The sequence below is a fragment of the Haemorhous mexicanus genome, chromosome 6, assembly GCF_027477595.1.
Source record: "Haemorhous mexicanus isolate bHaeMex1 chromosome 6, bHaeMex1.pri, whole genome shotgun sequence".
In the NCBI taxonomy this organism is placed as follows: Eukaryota; Metazoa; Chordata; class Aves; order Passeriformes; family Fringillidae; genus Haemorhous; species Haemorhous mexicanus.
The window spans coordinates 62,820,890-62,840,030 of NC_082346.1; the positions used below are offsets into that span (position 1 = coordinate 62,820,890).

Consider the following 19,141-nt stretch of genomic DNA (forward strand, 5'->3'; position numbering starts at 1 on the left):
AGGGTCCATTCCCAGGCTTCCAAACCATCCACCCTGCGAGGGCTGGAACAGGAGGCTGAGGTCTGGCTCACAGCACTGCAGGACAGGAAAGGATCCAGGGAAACTCTGCCACGGATGCCACACTCCATGCTCCTGTTCTCAGTGGGAGGAATCGCCGTTCATCCGACACAAACCTCTGCAGCTCCCCTGGGAAGCACCGACCCACGGCACTGGGAGAGGGCAGGGCTGCAGCAGAGCACTGCAAGGAGTCTTCTTGCAAGGAAAAAAATTCCATACAGAGCAGATAGGAAAGCTTCCAGCACATCACAGAGCCAAGGCAACTCCACACTCATCCTGCTGGACCCACCTTCCATCCTCAAGCATCCAGGGAAGAGGGCAGGTGCCCACACAAGAGCCAAGGAGCAGGAGGACCAGAAAGTGCACCCAGCACCAGAATTCCCAATGAAAGGAGCCTCTGCTGCAGGCAGGAAGAAAGGAAAAGCTGGAATCTGTGATTGTTAAAGCAGGGAGTTCTCCAAGTACTAGAGATTTGGGGGGTTTTTGTTCCTTAGTAGGAGGAGAGGTTTCCTAGAGAAAGCACATTGCACGTCTGAACTACAGCACAGCACCAAGTTTCTGCCACGTGTTTTACAGCATTTTTTATTTTGGGGCAAAAGTCTTACAAGAGAAAGTCTGGTAAGGCAGATCTAGAATGCACATTTTATTTATGTAAAAAAAAAAACCCAACCAGACAACATGGGTAAGGTAGACAAGAACTTTTTTTATATTCTGACTATACAATAATATTCCTCTCTTTCTTTTTTTAATCCACTGCCACGCTACTATAATGGATCTGTTCTATAGTCTAAGTTTCAGGTTGTCCAGTTAAGTTGTCTGCAGCTTCTTTAAACAAGTTGACCTTTACCTATTTAGAGTTTCTTCTCAGAAACATTCATATATTATACAGGATATACAGATTTTGAAACAAGACACTTAAAAACACACACACCTATAGCCGCAACACTGGGATAGCTGCATTGTAGGGGTTACCTTGTTCAGCCAGCTGTAGACTCTGTATGTACAATTAGTTTTTATAGTGTTATTTACAGAGATGGACTAAAAGCTCTCTTTTAATCTAAAAGGTAAAGGCTCTTGTGTTTGAGTATGTGCAGTTTCATAGCCCTGTGGAAAAAAAAAAAAATCACGACAATTATATACACTGTAAACAGCACAAGGCATGAGAATCTCCTCCTCCTCCTCCTCTCCCAAACAATCTTGCAGGAAAGTGTTTGTGCACTAATATTCCTCTTCCACCTCTGCTCCCGCTCCTCGGGTTTTCTTATGGATGGCGCGGTTAAAGCTGTGGCAGGCAGGGACCCAGTGATTGTCATGGAGCCCCAGCTTACAGCCAGGGATGCCCTTCTGGGAGCGGTGACAGCACATCCAGTAGCCAGGCCCGTAGGGCAGAGCCTGGCAGTAGGGCTTGGGGTGCCACCGGCACAGGGACACGTCCCCCTTCACGTATTTCTTCTTGCACTGCTTGCAGGGATCCTCCCGGTAGCGAGGGTCGCGCACCCAGCGCGAGTCCGCCGGCCTGATGTTGTAGTACTCAATGATGAACTTGAAGTAGTAGCAAGTGCATTTTAGGGCAACCAGGCTCCTGGTGGGAAGCAACCCAAAGATCTTCACGATGATGTGGTGAGGCAAGAAGGCCATGTACTGCTGAGGCTCCAAAAGCTGCTGGATTTTAAACCTGGTCTCCAGAAAGTCATGTGAAACCTGCCGCTTTAGGCAGGAAGCATCAAGTACTTGCAAAGCCCCTTCTGTGGCAGGGACAGAAGGGGCCGATGGCTCTGTAGGGACACTGCTTCTGACACACGATCTGCCAGATGCCAGAGCATCCTCATCCTCGTTTTGGGCTGCTTCCCCTGGCTTCTCCTGGGGACCCTCCCGCCGTGGCTGTTGCTCGTGAGCAGCAGGCTGCTCACCCTGGAGGAAAAACAGCCTCCCTGGGAGTGAATCCTCACCAGAACCGGAGAGCTTCTCCTTCCTGCACCCTTCCTCTGTCTTGGTGACTGATATACTGATGCACAAGGGCTCCTTCCTAGCAGGATGCTTTGGGAAAATTACAGGCTCCTTCGACGTACAATCAACAGTCGCGTTCTTGCTCTGCAAGGGATCCGGTGGCAGCCTGGCAGCGGCGGGACACGGGGACAGGAGAGCCCTGGGGGGCTCAATCCGTGTTTCGGTGTCATTCCTGCCAGCTGTCATGGCCAACACCGCCTGGGCAAGTCCCGAATTCACATTCCCCACCCGGGTATCCAGCCCCGAAGGAAACGGCCGCCGGGCAGAGGCACCGCCATCCCACAGCTCGGTGTCACCCAGAGGGTCACAGCGACCTCCATAGCCGGCCTCTGCCACCCCTGCCTCCCCCAGGCCGTCCCCCTGAGCCGGGAGCCCCTTCCCCACGTCTCCCTCAGGCTGGGTGCCGCTGGCCAGGAGCACCCTGCCCACGTTCCTGCGGAAGCTGTTGTTGCGGGAGAGGCTCCCGGCCTCGCTCTGCCGCCTCAGGCACTCGGACTCCAGCCTGGCCACCATGTCCAGCACGCGCACGGGCTCGCCCTGCGGCTCCGCGGGCGCCTCGCCCGGCGAGAAGGGCTCGGAGCCGGGCAGGGCAGCCTTGGGCTGGAGGCTCAGCCTGGTGGCCGAGGTGGCCGTGCAGGTCTTGGCACAGTCCACCAGCAGGGCGCTGGCCCGCTGCTCCAGGAAAGCCACCATCTCGATGACGGACAGCGAGCGGCCCGGGAAGGCGCCCTCGCCGCCATCGCTGCCCAAGTGCACCGAGCAGTGCTCGATGCCGCAGGCGAAGGGCTCCGGCTGGGAGCACCTGGCGTTGGCCTCCCTCATTCTTTCCAGCTGGATTTTGGCTTTTTTAAGATCCACCGATTTTTTCCTGCGTTTGGCCGTTCTCCCGTCGATGTCCCACGTGCTCTTGATTTTCATGGAGCCCGTGCGGGTGCTGCTGCTGCACTGCTGGGCTGCGAAGAAGGCGATTTTCTCCTTGGTGTTGCCAGGCTTCACCACAGCCCACACATCCAGAGGCCCTTCCCCTTCTTCTCCCTGGTGGATCGTGGCAGACAGGGCGTTCTTCTTCTCCCTTGCACTCGGAGCGTCCGCCGGGCCTTTCCCGTTCATATTGCACATAGTATTTGGATAAATAATCCCCAGGAGCTTTTGAGATGGAGCCACGAGGGAGGGTTTTGGGAAAACGCTCAGTTTGGTGCAGTTGGTGAATTTTTCTCCTTGTGCTGGTCCCTGGTGGCCTCGCAGGGAATCCTGGCTTATTTCTGGGGATCGCTCTTTCTTCTGTAACTTGAGATATGGCTTTAAGTGCATACCAGAAACCCTGGAAAAACAGAGAGGGAAGAAGTTATAGTTGCAAAATATGCCTGTCTGGAATTAGAGGAGGTGGCCCAGAGCAGGCACCAGCCCACACCTCGAGAGGAACCACATGAGAAAGGCAAAGAGCCACCAAGGCTGCAATATCCAGCCTTGAAGAACTTCCTGCAGTAGAAGAGAACTTCCCATTAGAGAAATCTGTTTCCAGGCAGTTGCAAGGAGAAATCCTACAGTTTAAGTTGTATCAGTTGTGAAAACATAGCTAGTGGCTCATTCTTGAGCTAGAGCCATCCTTCTGCCTGTTCATTCCTTGATCCAGCTGCAAGGCACACATGGGTCACAGGCTTATCTGGACATCACCTACCACACACACTCTTTTCAGTAGATAAAATGTGGCTAAAGCTCAAAAGAGAAATTAGCAAGAGTAATTATATTAATCAGAGATCCCAGGGGATATCTAATCTCCTCCTATCACCCAAAATCACACAGTGGTTTGGGCTGGAAGGGACCTTAAAGCTCATTTTGTTCCACTTCCTTTCACGGGCAGGACACCTTTCACTATCTCAGATTGCTCCAAGTCCCATCCAACCCATCCTTGGACACTTCCAGGGATGAAGCAGCCACAGCTTCTCTGGGCAACGAAACCTTTCCTTCAGCATATTGATAATGGCAAATTTGGTGACTTTCCCATAAGGGTCCTTATGCACCCATCAATGCCCCCCCAAAGTGACAGCAGCGTGACATCTGGCTGAGGACACTCACTCTCAAGGATGGGATTTCACACCCAGGAATTCCAGAGCTGTGAAGGACCCCTTGGATGCTGCTGACACTGCAGCAGCAGCCCCAGACTCCTCTGTCCTGTCACACCTCCACAGTCACCATCCTTTCAAAGCTCAGGAACGCCAGAGCCCAGGGCACTGCACACAGGATGCAACCACCAGGAGACTCCAGGCTCTTCTCCCAGGAGCATCTCACAAGCATTTCAGAACTAACCACAGGTGGTATTTCCATGGCAATCTCTGAGTTGTTGCACTCAAAGGCCTCCTCTTCAGGCATGACCTGTGCTCAGGAGTGAAGAGCAGCAGGTTCAATGCCACGCTCATCATGAGCTGGCACAGACACATTCAGGCACTGAACTTGTTCCCCTTGAGAGCCAACACCAAGAGAGTTGTCTAGTTTTTCATTAAGAGAGTTGTTTAGGTGTGGTAACTGTAGGTTTCTGGCCTAAAAACAGCTTTTAACTAAAAACCTCAATTTGCTGGTCTATAAAGTCCAACAAATTTATAAGTGATGTTGCCCAGGCAGAGGAAGCCTCCAGGACTAGAAGCAGCTGTGCTGCCTAAAAACTGCTTTCTCTGGTTCCTCCTTCTGGCTCCAGTGACAAGAAGGAAGGGCAAGCACAGAGGTTTTGGGGAGGTACATCAAGAGGAAGGGCTTAGTTCACCTTTCTACACCTCTTTGGTCCAAGCAGGGCTTTGAAGGTCAGGAAGCAGCTGCTGGAAAGGCAGAAGTATGTTCCTTCCCTCTGGATTTTTTAGGGAGATCATCACCTGGCTCTTGCAACCAGACAATGCCAAAACCACCTGCATCTCACCTAGAGACTGTGGGGTAAGAGATCCCAGTGCTGCAGACACACCTACCCACCCCTGGGTTAATCCTCTGCCTGTGCCTCCTGCCTGCCAATTCCAGCTCCTTGGAATTGGGTCACCTCCCAGTTCAGTCTCTTCTGCAAAATGCAACTGAGCTACTTTGTTTGCCTCCTCAGTCGGATGCTAAAACCTAAAATAATCTCATAAAAATAGAACTTCAGGGCGTTGAAATAGATGCATGGAGAGAAAAATGGGAAATTGAGGCTGCTGGAGTTTGCTTTGGCCTCATTTTGCACAGGGGCTGCCTCACTCTGGTTGTACTTCACAGTGAAGCAGGGTCAGGCCACTGAGGTGACCTGGCCAAAGCCCAGCCCAGAAGAGCAGCAGGTGAAGCACTGCAGCGAACTGCTGCAGAGAACAGAGCCTGCAGCCTTCCCCTCCCTTCCCTTCCAGAAGGACATTTCCCAGACTAGGGAGAGAAAAGCTCCAGTGGCTGCTCGCCACCGTACCCTGGGGAGAAGAGGTGAATACAATTAAAACACGACTTTGCATGCTGAAATCTCCTGAGCCAGGAGCAGAAGATCAAATTTCATTCATGAGTTGTGTGCCAAGGTGTTTGAAAGATGAGCTGAGCTTGTTTTCAAAAGGCTTTCTTCAAGCAGTTTTCAGGAATCCAGCAGGACAATCAGCTCGACACCCTTCATTAAGAGAAGCTGCAAATGGAGGTGAGAGCAGGCATAATGTGAATAAAACCAGAACCAAACTGGTTACCCCAACAGGCTCAGGGGACATGTTCAGCCAGCAGAGTTGGTTCAGCTGCTCCCAGCTATTTCTGGTCCATGGAGAAAGACAAAGGGTAAAGTTCTGCCTCACCTATTACAGATTTCTTGTTTAAGGTTATATTTCCTATGTTTCAGTTAGTCCCTGGCTAAGCCAACAATACCATTTAAGGTTGAAAAGTTATAATTTACATAACAAAATTATGCCTTAGTCAGAAGTTTTACTGCCAGAATAATTGCCTCATTTGAATTCAGCATTCAGTTCATTGCACATGTTTTAATGGATCTGGATTTAAAGAAAACCTTCATCTAATAACTTCAGACAGCTATAAAGAGCTCTGCAAACTCCACGAGACCAGCTGCCACCTGCCTCAGAGTTTTCCAGCAGCAGGGAAGAGAACTTTCATTTCAAAAGCCATCTCAGCAATGAGCCTTACCTGAAAGTGTCACTTGGAAAAAACGAGCCCCCACCTCACAGGCCCTTTGCTGTGGACATTGAGAATGAACTTTCAGGCAATCACAGCTTCTTCCCTGCACATCAGCAGCACACTTCATCTCTAGCTCCTACAATCAGAACAAGGCTTCCCAGCAGAAATTGCTTTGAAGATGAACCAGAGCCCAGTCCCCACCCACAGACTCCCCCGTTTCTCAGTGCTGGCAAGCACAGAGCTGTGGCAGCTGCAGGTAAGCTTTTAAATATTTAAAACCACCAAAAATAGTTGTTAAAAGGTGAAGTCACATATTCCCTGTGACACTTCATTCCAGAATAATTCTGTTTGCTTTCCTCCACCCTCTAAGTTATCAAGCTCTCTAATTTTATCTTTAGAGACAACAACTCTTCAGAAGTCCACGGGAGCAAACATAAAAGGTTTTCAATCCCAAATGTGTGGTTTTAAATTGCTGATAAGAGAGAATTCTGCCAGGAATGATCAGCACTGAAACAACGAGCAGTGCTGCCTTTATACTGTTATTCCATCCTTAAGCTGATGAAATAAAGGGGCCAGTTTTTCTATTTCTAATCAGCCATGTCTGAAAAACAGGATACTTGCACTGCTGGAATGAGACTGCTGTTTTTCTAAGTCCTAACTACAGCTTGTTTCCACTGCAGTTTTATCAAGCTGGTTACTACACACTGTTGATACAGAAATATATTCCTCTATATGAGCTCAGATACTCCCACACCCCTCCTCCCCCCACCCAAGGGAAGACCCATAACCCACTGGTGGACTCCCCATCCCTGGAAGTGGCCAAATCCAGGCTGGATGGGGCTGGGATCAACCTGGTCTAGTGGGAAATGTCCCTGCCCATGGCAATGGGCTGGAATGAGATGGGATTTAAGGTCTTTTCCAACCCAAATCATTCCATGACTCTACTTGCCAAGCTGGCCAGAATCTTCCAGCATCCTTTTGTGTTTATGTGTGTTCTAAATCACAGCAGCCTAAAACAATATTCTATTTGCTTTAGTGGAAACTCCAGAGTTGGAGGCAAAACTGTTAGAAAAGACTCAGTTTTCACAGCTCCTTTGTAAGGTCCACAGAGAGCCTTAATTCCCCTTGCAGCTCCCAGCTCAGGGCTCTGATGATGCCCTGTGAAGCCAAAAGATTTCCTCTGGCCAGCAAGAACAACAAGGACAAAAAAGCCTGATCTTCACAAACAGCATATTCACACTGCAAGTTTTCTGGGCAAAGCACTGGAAGGTTTTATTAGGGAGAAAATTTCCATCAAAACCCCCAAGTTTCCTATGGATTTCTCCTGTAAACACCAACTCCAGTCGAAAAAAGCTCCTCACGTTGCTGACTGCACACCCAGTGCCAACTACAACTCTGAAAAACCCCTCAGGACATTCTAACACAAGGCAGAAGCCAAAAAAAAAAAGGAAAAAAATCAACAACAATAAAAACCCCACACCTCTGGCAAAGCATTCCTCTTCCCTGGCATCCCAGCTCTATGTCCATAGAGTTTTCCTCCTCCATAAAGGACACTGACAATTAGCAAGGACTGAGCACTGAGTGGGAGTTAACCACAGTCAACCACTTGTTATTTCTGGAAGGGCTTGGTGGGTCCTTTGGGCTCCATCTCCAGTACCATTTCCATCCCCTTTGCACTGCCAGGGCAAGGCAGAGCAGACAGAGAGCTGCTTCAAAGGCATTCCAGGGATTCTGCTGGGGAAAGTCCCACATGGAAGGCTCTCTGCACTCATGGAGTTTGTTCTGGAGCATGGCAAGGGTCCAAGCTCACAGAAAGGAGGGCTGGGAAGCTCCAGAGCAGGGGTGGGTTTGACTCTGGCAGCTGTGGAAGCATCTGATTTCCTGAAAAGCCACTCCCCTTGGAGCAGCAACTGCTCCTGACCCACCTCCCAACACCTCCAAAATGCCTCTTGCAGCAAAGGGAGAGCCAGCAAGGATTAGAGAGGGATTTGAAGGCAAACAGAAGGCATGTGGCTGCTGAAGGAGAGCTCTCTGCTCCAGTGGCCAGCCTGGGGCAAGTGGGAGAATGCCAAAACTGAGGGGCAGAGCTGGCCCAGCAGAGCTGAGGAGCTAAATGCTAACTGTGTAAGAACCAAACTCCTAAGGCTGGGTCCCTCCCCAGCTTGTTCACCTGCATCAGGTGCTCAGATAACCTGACTCTGGGGGAGACAACACCCAAACACAGCTGCACCCAGCACAGCCAGAAAATCCATCCCACAAAGCCCAGCATCTGCAGCACACAGAGGTTTGGGGTGACAGATGCACCCCAAGCCCAACACAGACCACTCCACTTTGAGGGCTCCCACCCATCAATGTTTTGAACATGTTTCACACTAAACACACACCCAGCCTTCAGTGAAGCACAGTTGCCTTGGCTACTTCCTACATTTTGTACAGGAAGAAGTGCCACAGCTTTGCCAGGCTTTTGTATAAAAGCACTCACCATGAAGGGAGAGGTGTAGCAGCAACTCTGTGCTGAGCCTCAGGAAGCTCAAAGCCCAACCACAGCAGACATGACACAGAGATGACAAAGCAGAAGGGAACAAAATCAACTGAAAGATTTGGAATTCAAGGTTATCAGCTGCTGCAGAAATGTGTAGCTCAGAGATGATGGGATGGCACACGTGGCTGTGCTGGGACAGGATGAGAGGAAATCACAGAGGGACAGCAAGACAAAAATTGGTGCTTTTATAGGGTTCTCTGAAAGCTGCCCAGAGCAGCACAGGGAAGTGCCAAGTGTCCTTCTGGAAGTGTTTTACCTTTATTAATTTGTTTCCTGATTTATAAAGGGGATGAGGACCTTTCTGCATATCACAGTGCAAGAGATTTCTGGTGTTAACGAAGCACCACGGAGTGATGCTATTTATAGCCTTCATTGTTGTGCATATGTAATGAGAGCACATCAAAGGTTGCAGAAATTAACCTTGGACCACACTATCAGTAACAGACTCAGCACTCAAAACAAAAACAAGAAAAAGTAGAGCTGAGGGCAAGTTATCAGGCTGCCCTTCTGAAACTCAAGACTGAAAGAAACTGGTTCATGAATTCAGCTGTGCTGGGGAGGATTTCACTGCACACTGCATTCTCCAGGAGGCAGAAGGTGTTTTCATTATTAAGAACACATCCCAAACAAAAGATTCAAAGCAACTCCAACTGGATGTGAGATTGTTTTCTGTGTAAGATACCAGAAGCAGACACAGGCTTCAGGTCACATCACCTGGAAACTTCTATCTTAGAGACCAAAAAGTCCAGGAATAAACATGAGAACTGGTGCAGCGTTAAGTCACTGCAGAGATATTTAACAACAAAGAAATAGTGAAAGGTTTTTTTCAGATTGTGAGAAAAAAGAGAAACAGGGTTGCAAGCAAGGGCAGGGCAGAGATCAAGAGTACAACACAAAATACCAAATTTGACTTTGCACCATTTTTAAAGAGGGGAGGTAAGGGTGATGATGAGGGCAAAAGCCCAGGCGTTAATCTGAACAAGAGCATTGGCAGGAGGAGGATTAGAGAGCTTCATAAAAATTGTGAGGATTGGCTCATCCCAGTTTTAGAATCCAAACCAGATAGGCTCAAGCACTGCAGGCCAAGAAACAGGATTTATAAACCTCTTGAAAGGAACAATAGGAGATAATAAACATGTGGCACATTGGAGGGGGCACTGCAGGGGAGAAAGAGAAGGAGAATGATCACAGCCTCTCCAGGGCTGGTATTCTGACTCCAATATAAAGGTGCTTTGCAAGCAAAGAGGATTAATGTGACACACAGAAAAAGGGGGAAGAGGGAATAGTTCAATATGCCAGACTAACCTCAAGGTTCTCAAAAAAAGCCATCTTTTTAGAGCAATCTACTATATCTTCCTCACATGGGCTTCAGAGAGCACAAAGAGATTTACTGGTTAAGACAGATTGGCAGAGGAATGGGAAAACAGACAAAGGAGCTGGCTTAGCAGGAGACAGCCCCAGGTGATGCTGAATAAGAAAATACCAGCCTGGAAACCAAAGACATGCCTCAAGAATCAGCCCTGGGAACATCTGACTTTGTTAAAAATGACCTCAGCACTAATTCTGCACCCACAGAAACAGAGGCAGTTCCAGAACAGCAGAGACACAAAGCTCCAACTAACAGAAACTGAGGAGGGTTTTGAAATGCAGGCAGTGATGCATCAGCAAGAACACCAACAAATTTTGGAAGTAGCTGAGGTGAACTGGCCACCACAGAGACATCCATGAAATAAGAAGTGGAGATGATGCTGTGAGAAGCAGCTCCAGAGCACAGCACACACTTTTAGCCAGGACTGAGAACATTCTGTGAGGGGTATCACACTGAGAACAGCAGCAATTGCTACTCAGGAAGCTACTAAAGAACACTTGGGTCACTTAGCAAAACCACAGGTGAGGGTTACAACCCCCTCTTACAGAATGCAGAAGAAGAGGTAAACCACTGAAAATAAGCAACAGTCCTTAGGCAGAAGGCAAATAAAGGAACAGAAACTCAAATGAGTTTATAAACTGTCATGAATGTTCAGCCTGGGAAAGAAAAGAAGAGTCTTAATTGCACAGCAAGATCTGTCATCTTCAGTAATGGCTTGATCTACAGGAGGAGAGTAGAAAAGATGTAAATGTTTTAAGGCTGGACTAAGTTCACAAAAAGGATTATGAGATCCTGCTTGGGAAAGCAAGGAGCTGGGTGACCCAGGAAGTCTTTTCCAGCACTAAATTACCATGAGACTAACATAGCAAGTATATGCTGTCTACAACCACAAAGAACAAAGGTTAAAAGTTTGCTTTAAACCCACACAGCCTTTGGAAACCAAAATGCTGGCGCTCTTCCTCCAGACTGAGGAAGTTTAAGAGCCTTGGTTTCAGAAAAAGAATTTAAAAAAAAAATACAAATTTATTTTGAAGTAGTTTGAACTCCAACAAACTGGCATGTCCTTGCATTTGCATGAGGACAAGTTGTTCTGCATGGTGTTCCTATAAGGAGACACAGTGAGAGGTGTTCACTTAATTGTCACATAAGCACAAGTGGTTGAAATCAATCGTGCATTTCTCCTTAATAAGGGACACAGGAGAGTGAGCAATGCAAAATGTGAGCTTAAACTAATCTAATTACTTAGTCCATAGTAAGACAAACCACACAATGACTGCCAGCATTTCCACTTGCTTTAAGCTGCCTGCATGTTTTAAAGCCTACTCTGATGAGCCTTTCACCAATTAAGTTTTACTTCAAAGCCCTGTTTCCCAAACTAATTTACAGCTGTTGCTAGAAAACCCAAGGATTTCTGCAAGTACACTACCAGCTGCAGTGAATCTGTAGTTGTCACTATCAAACAAAAACGTCAAAGAACATTGCTGCCCTTAAGCCATTACAACATTTCACTTAAACACCACCCGAAAGCCAGAATTTGGTGCAAATATTTGAGTGACAGCACAAGATAATGGGAGAGGACAAGGAGAAGGTGCTGAAGGCTCAGCTGCAGGCAGAGCAGGCAGTGTGTTCGTACCGTTTGACCTGATGGAAGGTGGAGGATGTGGAAGTCAGTGGTTCCCTGTGGAGGCCAGCTCTGCAGGAACTCTTCATGGTAACGACCTCTCGGGCTAAGGCACGTCGTCGTCACAGCCAGTCCATCCTGGGCTACACCCCAGGCTCCCCCATCAGCTCTGCCTGCCCCACACTCAGCTTCACCGTGTCTCTGCCACCTAAAAACTGAACAACAGAGAGCTACATGAAGAGATCACAAGAGCAGATGATCAGGACAAGGACTTTCCCATGAGAGAGAATAGATACAAATATAAATAGATACAAACACAAACATGCTATGCATGCATAGATATAGAAGATACATATTCAGATCTAAAAGAACATCATCATGCCAGTGTTGCAGCTGGAGTTCCTGAACACCACCAAACACAAATGAACACGCCCCACCACGGCCTGTCTGCACACACAGAGTTTTTTCACCTTATATCCAACTGCAGCTCTACCTTGGCACCTCCCACGGAACACGCTGTCTTCCCAGCTCCATGTAAACAGGACGCACAAGATCTCTCTGCTTGTTAGCACCACATCAGGCTTGGGAGGGAAGTAGCTGCTAGCAGTGAGATTTGAGGCTGCCAGGAGTTACGTTAGCGCTCTAATCAAAATAACGTGGTGGATTTTATAAAAGGACAGAAAACATGTCACCACGCAGCCTCCAAGTCTTGTGAAAACTGCCCTGTCTTTGCATCACATGCAGATAAGGCAGATTACACCAGAACAAAGCTGTTCTGCAGTATCTCTTGTTCTCCCTGGGCTGCTGCCTTCTCCACCTTGTCCTTGGAGCAGACACCCTTACCGGCGCTTTAACGCACTTTGATGGAGAAAGAACAACAACCTTCAAGCTGGAACATTAAAGGGAAGGGTGACACAGCAAAAGAGCCCTGGAAAACCTCAAATACTCCAGCCTGAGCTGCCAGCAGATTGTTTTAGAGACCGTTTGCTTCCTCTCTAGAGGACTGTGCACAATGATGCCGTAATAAAGGAATGCCATTTGAGGATGCTAACTATGGAGCTGTGTCCCCAGGGGAGCTGTGATTTAGTGCAGCAGGTTGTTCTCTCCTTTTCAGCAGCTCTGCCCAGCGTTCCTACTGCTGTCCTAGCCCTGCTTTTGCAGAGATTGAGCCTCTCATATCACCCCCTTGCCAATGCCTCCCACACAGGGGAGCCCCCACTACGCCCAGCCCAGCACTGCTTCACCGGTGTGGTGCACAATCAGTGCTCCCACTAAACACTCCTGGCCTGGAAAACCTGCTCTTGGTAGCCACACTTGCCAGGAAAACGATGAAGGATGAACCTTCCAGGCAGGAAAAACAGAAGCTGGTTTAGATCCACCTGACTTGATGTCTGCTACAGCAATTCCACGGTTTGTTTAATGATGGCGAATAAGAGGTTAAGCGTTTGCCTACATTTGAGTAGCAGGAGCCTAAAATAATATATAAAATATTATATAAACACATTCCAGTCTTCATGAAGAAATCTCTGCTGAGCTCTACACAAGGCTAAGAAACGTGTGGGGTAGAGGAGATGGAGGCAGGGCAGTGGCAGAGCAGGAGGAGGAGAGCATGTCCTCTGCTCCAGGGATTCAGGGAGACCGGGAATGAGGCTGCTGTGACCAGCAACAGCAGAAATTGAAGCTTTGTAGTTAAACACCATTTTCATCAGACTACCCATAGTCTCTAGCAAGGACCTACCTCTATGAATGAAACCTAGGCACAAAACCAGGTGTTTCTGATGTTCTCATGCTGTAAAGATATACATTCACAAACAGTAATTCACAGAGAAGAGAAAGCATACACCTGGTGCTTTAGGAAAATCAAACACAAAATCGTTACTTTCCCATGAACCATCACTAAAAGAGGCACTGAAATTCTGACTTTTCTCCAAGCTTTTGTCTGGCTCTCCTTCTGGCTTTACTAACACTAGCATTTCAAACTCAGCAGGATCTGTATCACAGAAGCATGATTATATCCACACCCAAATAAACGCAACCACACCATTTCAAGAATGCCACTCACTTTTCCAACAGCTTACACCCTCTCCATGGATCCCTGGTCAAGAATACCACATGTTTTGTCCTAGTCCCACTCCTCTGGAGATCAACTGAGAAGTAAAAGATAAAAAGCCAGACAAAGAATTGAAACTCAAAGGTATCTTGTCTGCAGTAAAGAGCTCGAGAAGCAAAACCGTCAAGAGAAGTGGTTCGGGTCAGGAGCAGCCAGAACCCTGATCCAAGCACAGGCATTGTATGGTGGGATTTCGTGAGTTTAGGAAGGGACCAGCAACTACTAGAGGGAAGCAAAAGCTGACAAAATAGACACAGCCAAGTTCAGATGGGCACTGCAGCACAGACCCAACCACAGCTCCATACAAAGCATGCTTTTTCCCCCCCTCTGTAGCTGCTGGGCTATAGAAAAGAGCTGAAATAGACTATCAATGCCAGCAAGCTCCTGACAAATTCCTACTGTGTGAGGAGTAAAAAGCTGTGCTTGTGAATTAAAAACAAGGAAAAGAGGAAAAAAAAGAAAAGAAAAAACCCCAGCATTTAAGCTAGCAGATATACTTACTGCCTTTTAACTACCACTGTTTCTGTACCAAGGCTGATCCTTCGCAGAAGGAGCTGCAGCCGATTTAAGTTTTGCACAGAGTCAGGTACAGCCCAAAAAACTGAAATACAGATGCACAGAGAAACAAAACAGAAGAGGAAGTTAAAACCCTAATCGTGTTCTTCTCTGTCTCTGAAACCACCCCCAAACATATGCCTTTCTGCACAAGATGTGGGAAGGACTCTGCTTTTGGCAGCAGAAAGCAACACATCCTCTCAGCCGCGGACGGAGCTCAGGGAACGGGCCCACAAAATTCCCCGTCTTACCACCAGGTTTGAGCACTGCTGCAGCCTAGAAAAACAAATGTATCAGCTCAACCAGGCTGCAGTCAAGGTCTCCCCATTTGTGTAGCAATTCACCACAGCTTTTGATATTTTGATCAGTGCAAGTGCAAGTGTGTTTTAGCTGTAGCAACAGTAACTGATCAACAAACCAGTTCAAAGGGTGGGCACATCCTCTCCGAAAATTTACTTTCTTGAAAGGAGGCCGTGGCCTCGGGACTGGATCTGAGCAACAATCACCAAACCTGTGTAAAAACACATTTGACCACCCCACCTCCATGCAGGGCAAGCTTTAGGATGTTCCATAGGGATGTCACTCTGGATCAGCTGGGCAAAGAGCATCAGCGCACTCAGGATGCAGAAGGAAGCAGCAGCAAGTGTTTCAGAGCAGAACTCAGAGGAGTTAATAACAAAAACAGTCACTAGGGTGGGAAAAGCCAGTGCTGAGGCTTTATAATAAGATAAGGGTATTTGTTTTCTTGCAAGAACCAGGTTCCATTCTTTCTCCCACATGGAGCTCAAGCTTAGGTTGTTATATGATCCTTGTCTCCAAAAGAGTAATTCACCAGACATGCAATTCTGCCATCCCCCAGCCAAGTCATCCCTCCCTCCCCAAGCACCCCTCAGGACACCTCTAACAGCACCAAATTCTCCTAAGCAAGAGTCTTTGGCTCAAAGTCTTTCCTCATCCCAATATCCCCCTGGGAAGGATTCACAGCAGCTCCCAGGCTAAGTCTGAAATTAGGAGATTGACACACCAGGTCTCAGCCTCTCAGACACCTACAGGAACACAACCATTTCTTTTTACCCATTCTTCAGGTAATATCTACAGATTTAAAACACCTAAAGAACTGCCTTTTAACCCCAAAGGAGCCATCACAGGCATCATGGGCCTTGTGAAACCTTGTGTGCTCAGCTTCCCCTCTGTGTGATGCTCCATCAGATCTGGCATTATCTGATCTAAAGGCAATGAAACTGCCACAGGGGCTCCAGCTGGAATTAGTGTGGGGGAGTTTCCTGTGTCTTCTCCCACACCAAAACCAGCTGATGGCACTTCTGCCAAGCACCAGGAACCAGAGCTGGCAGAGCAGCAGGACCTGGTTACCACTGCCCTGTGCTCATTTCCCCATCAAATTCACTCCAGCCCTTCCTTCCCAAAGCTCCTCCAAGCTCCCATCCTTGGATCCCAGCAGACAGAGCAGCAATTTAAATGAAAACTGAAGATTCCCATGTAAGCAGAATCAGCAGAGGCCACAAAGACAACGAGGGGTCTGGAGCACCTCTCTTGTGAGGAAAGCCTGTTCAGTCTTTCACACCTTCCCCTTTCCCAGCACTGCCTCCCTGTCTGATTTCTCACCTGAAGCCTCCCAAGGAGCTGGACCAGGACAGAATTAACCCAAAGGGGTCTGTTCCCTGAACCCACTCACCCCTGACCTGGCAGGAACTCACAAAGCCCAGCAGGACAAGGTTCTCAGAAACTCAGACTGCACTCAGCCACCTCCAATCCACACCTGGAATCACACTGGAAAATGTGTCTGCTACAAAGTGGGGTTTAGATCCTTTCAGTAGAAAGGAACAGTTCTGAATGCACAGTGGGCAAAGTGCAGAGTGTTTCAGAAGCAGGGAAATGAGCACGTAGGGCTCCAAGGCAACATTTGACTCCTCACTGCTGTCAAACAGCTCTACTTGCTGTACTGATAAGCATGTGAAATGCTTATTCCAATGAAGCACTACAGGGAGAACCTGTTTTCCTTCCAAGATCACATCAAGAAAGAATGAAAGGCTCCGCATTTGTGGCTCACATGCTTTCTCTCTAGCTGGGGTAAGAGCTGGAAGGACTAAGTTGTCCCCTCAAAAGGAAAATCTCAGAAGAGAAAAAGAAAATAAAGACAAGCTCTGCTGCACTCTCTTAGCCCTGCATGAGTATTGGGAAAAATAATATTACAAGTGTTTCCCTTGTTCAACTGTTCCTGAAAGGCTTCAGCTGCCTTGCCAATCTGGGTAAGGACATCACTCGCTGCTCAGCTGGGAAGAAGCTAAGAACTGGCTCATTAGATTTGTTCTGCTTGATCCAAGAGGAAAACAAAACCAGTAAATCCCTCACTGGGCAGTGCTGCTGCAGCTCTGCTGACAAACACACGGGGCTCACACATCATTCTGCTTTCTAGAAAGCTGCCTTGGCACCCCTTGGCACTGTCACATGCCCCAAATGACAAACTGGGGGTGGCAGAACCCCTCTGAGTGTGGCTGTGGCTGCTGCACCCTCAGCTCATGGGGCACAGGCAAAAATCCTCCCTGAACACCCCACACTCGAGGTCCATGACCCACGAGCCACATCTGAATTATTTAGCCTCTAAAACTCCATCTGCTTTGCCATGCAGATTGTGAATTCAGGAAAGCTCAGCTGAAAGGCCACTTTCTTGGGGCGAGAGGAAGGAGAAAGCTTCCAGAAGCCTTCCTATTATAGAAGCAATAGGGCTGGTTCCAAATATAGTAGAGCAGCACTCTCAGAGCTCTGGAGACGTGGTGCCCTGGTTTTGTGAGGCTGAGGTCTCACTGGATTGCTCCTGCACATGCAAAGATGGGTAGAAAGGACTGCAAGAGGCAGAACTGACGTGAAAAGGGAGTTTCAGGACAAACACCAGAGGCAGAAACCCAGACTCCCTCTATGAAAGATCAGCCTGAACACCAGGAGAGAGCCAACCTGCCCCACTTTAGAGAAATCCAGTCAAAACCAGCAAGAAAAAACTCATCTTTTTCAAGAACACAATATAAGCTTGCTAAAAAAAAATCCTGACTATTATTATTATTATTTTTATTATAACCCCAAAGGGGCAGACTAGGATTGCCAACAATCATTTCACCAGCCTGTTTTGCCTGTGGTAGCAGTGATCCTGGCTGGAGAGGTGCACTTGACTCACTTTGGCATGCAGAGGGTGGATTTGTTTTTGTTGTGACAGCTCATAAAGTGACCATCACATGCCCTGCCTGACAGAAATGCCTCACCAGTTCACCAGGAACAGTTTGTTAGTGACCCATTTTAATTCCTAAAGTTTCCTTCTCCTCTTTCAGGGCAGATCCTGTAACACAACAGAAATAAACTCAGTTGCAAAAGTGTATCTCTGCATCTGTGTACTCCAGCATAGGACTGGACTTTTCATTGGTAAATAGTAACAAAGTAAAATGTCACCAGGACAGCAAAAATCTCTTACAGGACACTACATAGGGAAGAAGGCCCCCTGCACCATGGCACAAAATGCACAGGAATAATTGCTCCTGCACATCTCTCCATGGGGTATGAAATGGCTTCTAAAATAGCAGAAAAAAACCTAAAGCTGACTTCTAAATATCCAGCAAATAAATAAATACAGTTCCTTCTTTAGAACTCTGCTAATAAGGAAAACCCCACAGCAGGTGACTCAAATGTTAAGCACTAATTTCATCAGCTTTAAAACTCAATTCACTGAATGAAAAATGGCTTTACCAGGTTTCTGAGGCTCTCACTTGGTCTGAGCCAGCCCTTGGGTTGCCAGTACTCCTTTCTGAGACCACCCCATATTCCCTGATACAGATTCAGACCTACACAGTGTAGCAGAACAAGGGATAATTCATTTTTATTTACCTCTGTGGAATTTTACCCCTTAACCAAAAGACCATTATGTGCATTTCTCTGTCCTATACCACTGTGGATACTTTTTCAGCAGAGACAGAGGCACAAAGCACCCCCCAAAAAACACTCCCCAAAAAAACCCCAAGAAAACCAAACCCACACAAAAGACTCCAAGCAGAACAATGCCTTTTCCTCCACATGGATTCCTTCTGCCAGTCTACTGCAGGGCTGAGAGGCTCCAAAATCCACTAGGTATCTCTAAAGCATCCAGATTTTTCCTAAAGGTCTCCAAATCCAAATTCAGCAAACCCTACTCAGCAGCACAAACACTAGATTAAATATAATAGTACCAAAAAAGAGCTTTAGAAGTAACTGTGCCATTACTTGCAAATATTTGGATAGGTTGGATAAGGCCTTAAGCAACCTGGTCTAGTGGGAGAAGTTCCTGCACATGGCAGAAGGTTGGCAGGAGATGATCTTTAAGGTTCCTTCCAACCCTTCAACATTCTATGATTCCATGTTTTCTGTCATTCAAAATGCCCAAATTTCTCCTATCATACTCCTGAATCCACTCTATTCTCACATAAAAGCATTTTCCACTATTTTTAGTATCAATGTCCCATGAATTGTCACAAAACCTTAAATCTTTTCAAACTTTTGGCTAAAGCAGGCCACTGCTGGTGCCCCAAAGTCACACTTTCACAACTTTCACACAGAACTATCTTCCACCTTGCAAGGACAATGCAAAAATGCTGAACTCAGAAATCCCAAATTTATAGGTCAGCAGTTTACAAAAAAGTCTGCTCTGCACATAGGGAAAGAACTATCCAAGTATACCCAACTTCAGGACAGATTTCATGCAGAAACAGGTTCAAACTATTTTTCACAGCACAT

General features: G+C 47.5%; 1 protein-coding gene across 10 annotated transcripts in view; it reads right to left on the reverse strand.

Annotated features, from left to right (window-relative positions):
* Positions 1–623: 623 nt before the first annotated feature.
* The window catches only part of FBXO34 (F-box protein 34), a 39,248-nt gene continuing 20,730 nt past the window's right edge, over positions 624–19,141 (reverse strand). For 3 of the 10 annotated variants that reach the window (XM_059850597.1, XM_059850605.1, XM_059850596.1), the window contains 2 exons: positions 11,719–11,921; positions 624–3,385 (listed from right to left, as the gene is read on the reverse strand). In XM_059850597.1, the coding sequence (XP_059706580.1) occupies positions 1,276–3,385; positions 11,719–11,795 (2,187 nt within the window). In that variant the 5' untranslated portion in view covers positions 11,796–11,921 and the 3' untranslated portion in view covers positions 624–1,275. Of the gene's footprint in view, positions 3,386–6,183; positions 6,340–11,718; positions 11,922–13,444; positions 13,496–13,768; positions 13,854–14,317; positions 14,418–19,141 lie in introns of those variants that run through there. The other 7 variants (XM_059850600.1, XM_059850599.1, XM_059850604.1 and 4 more) reach the window with 5 other exon arrangements.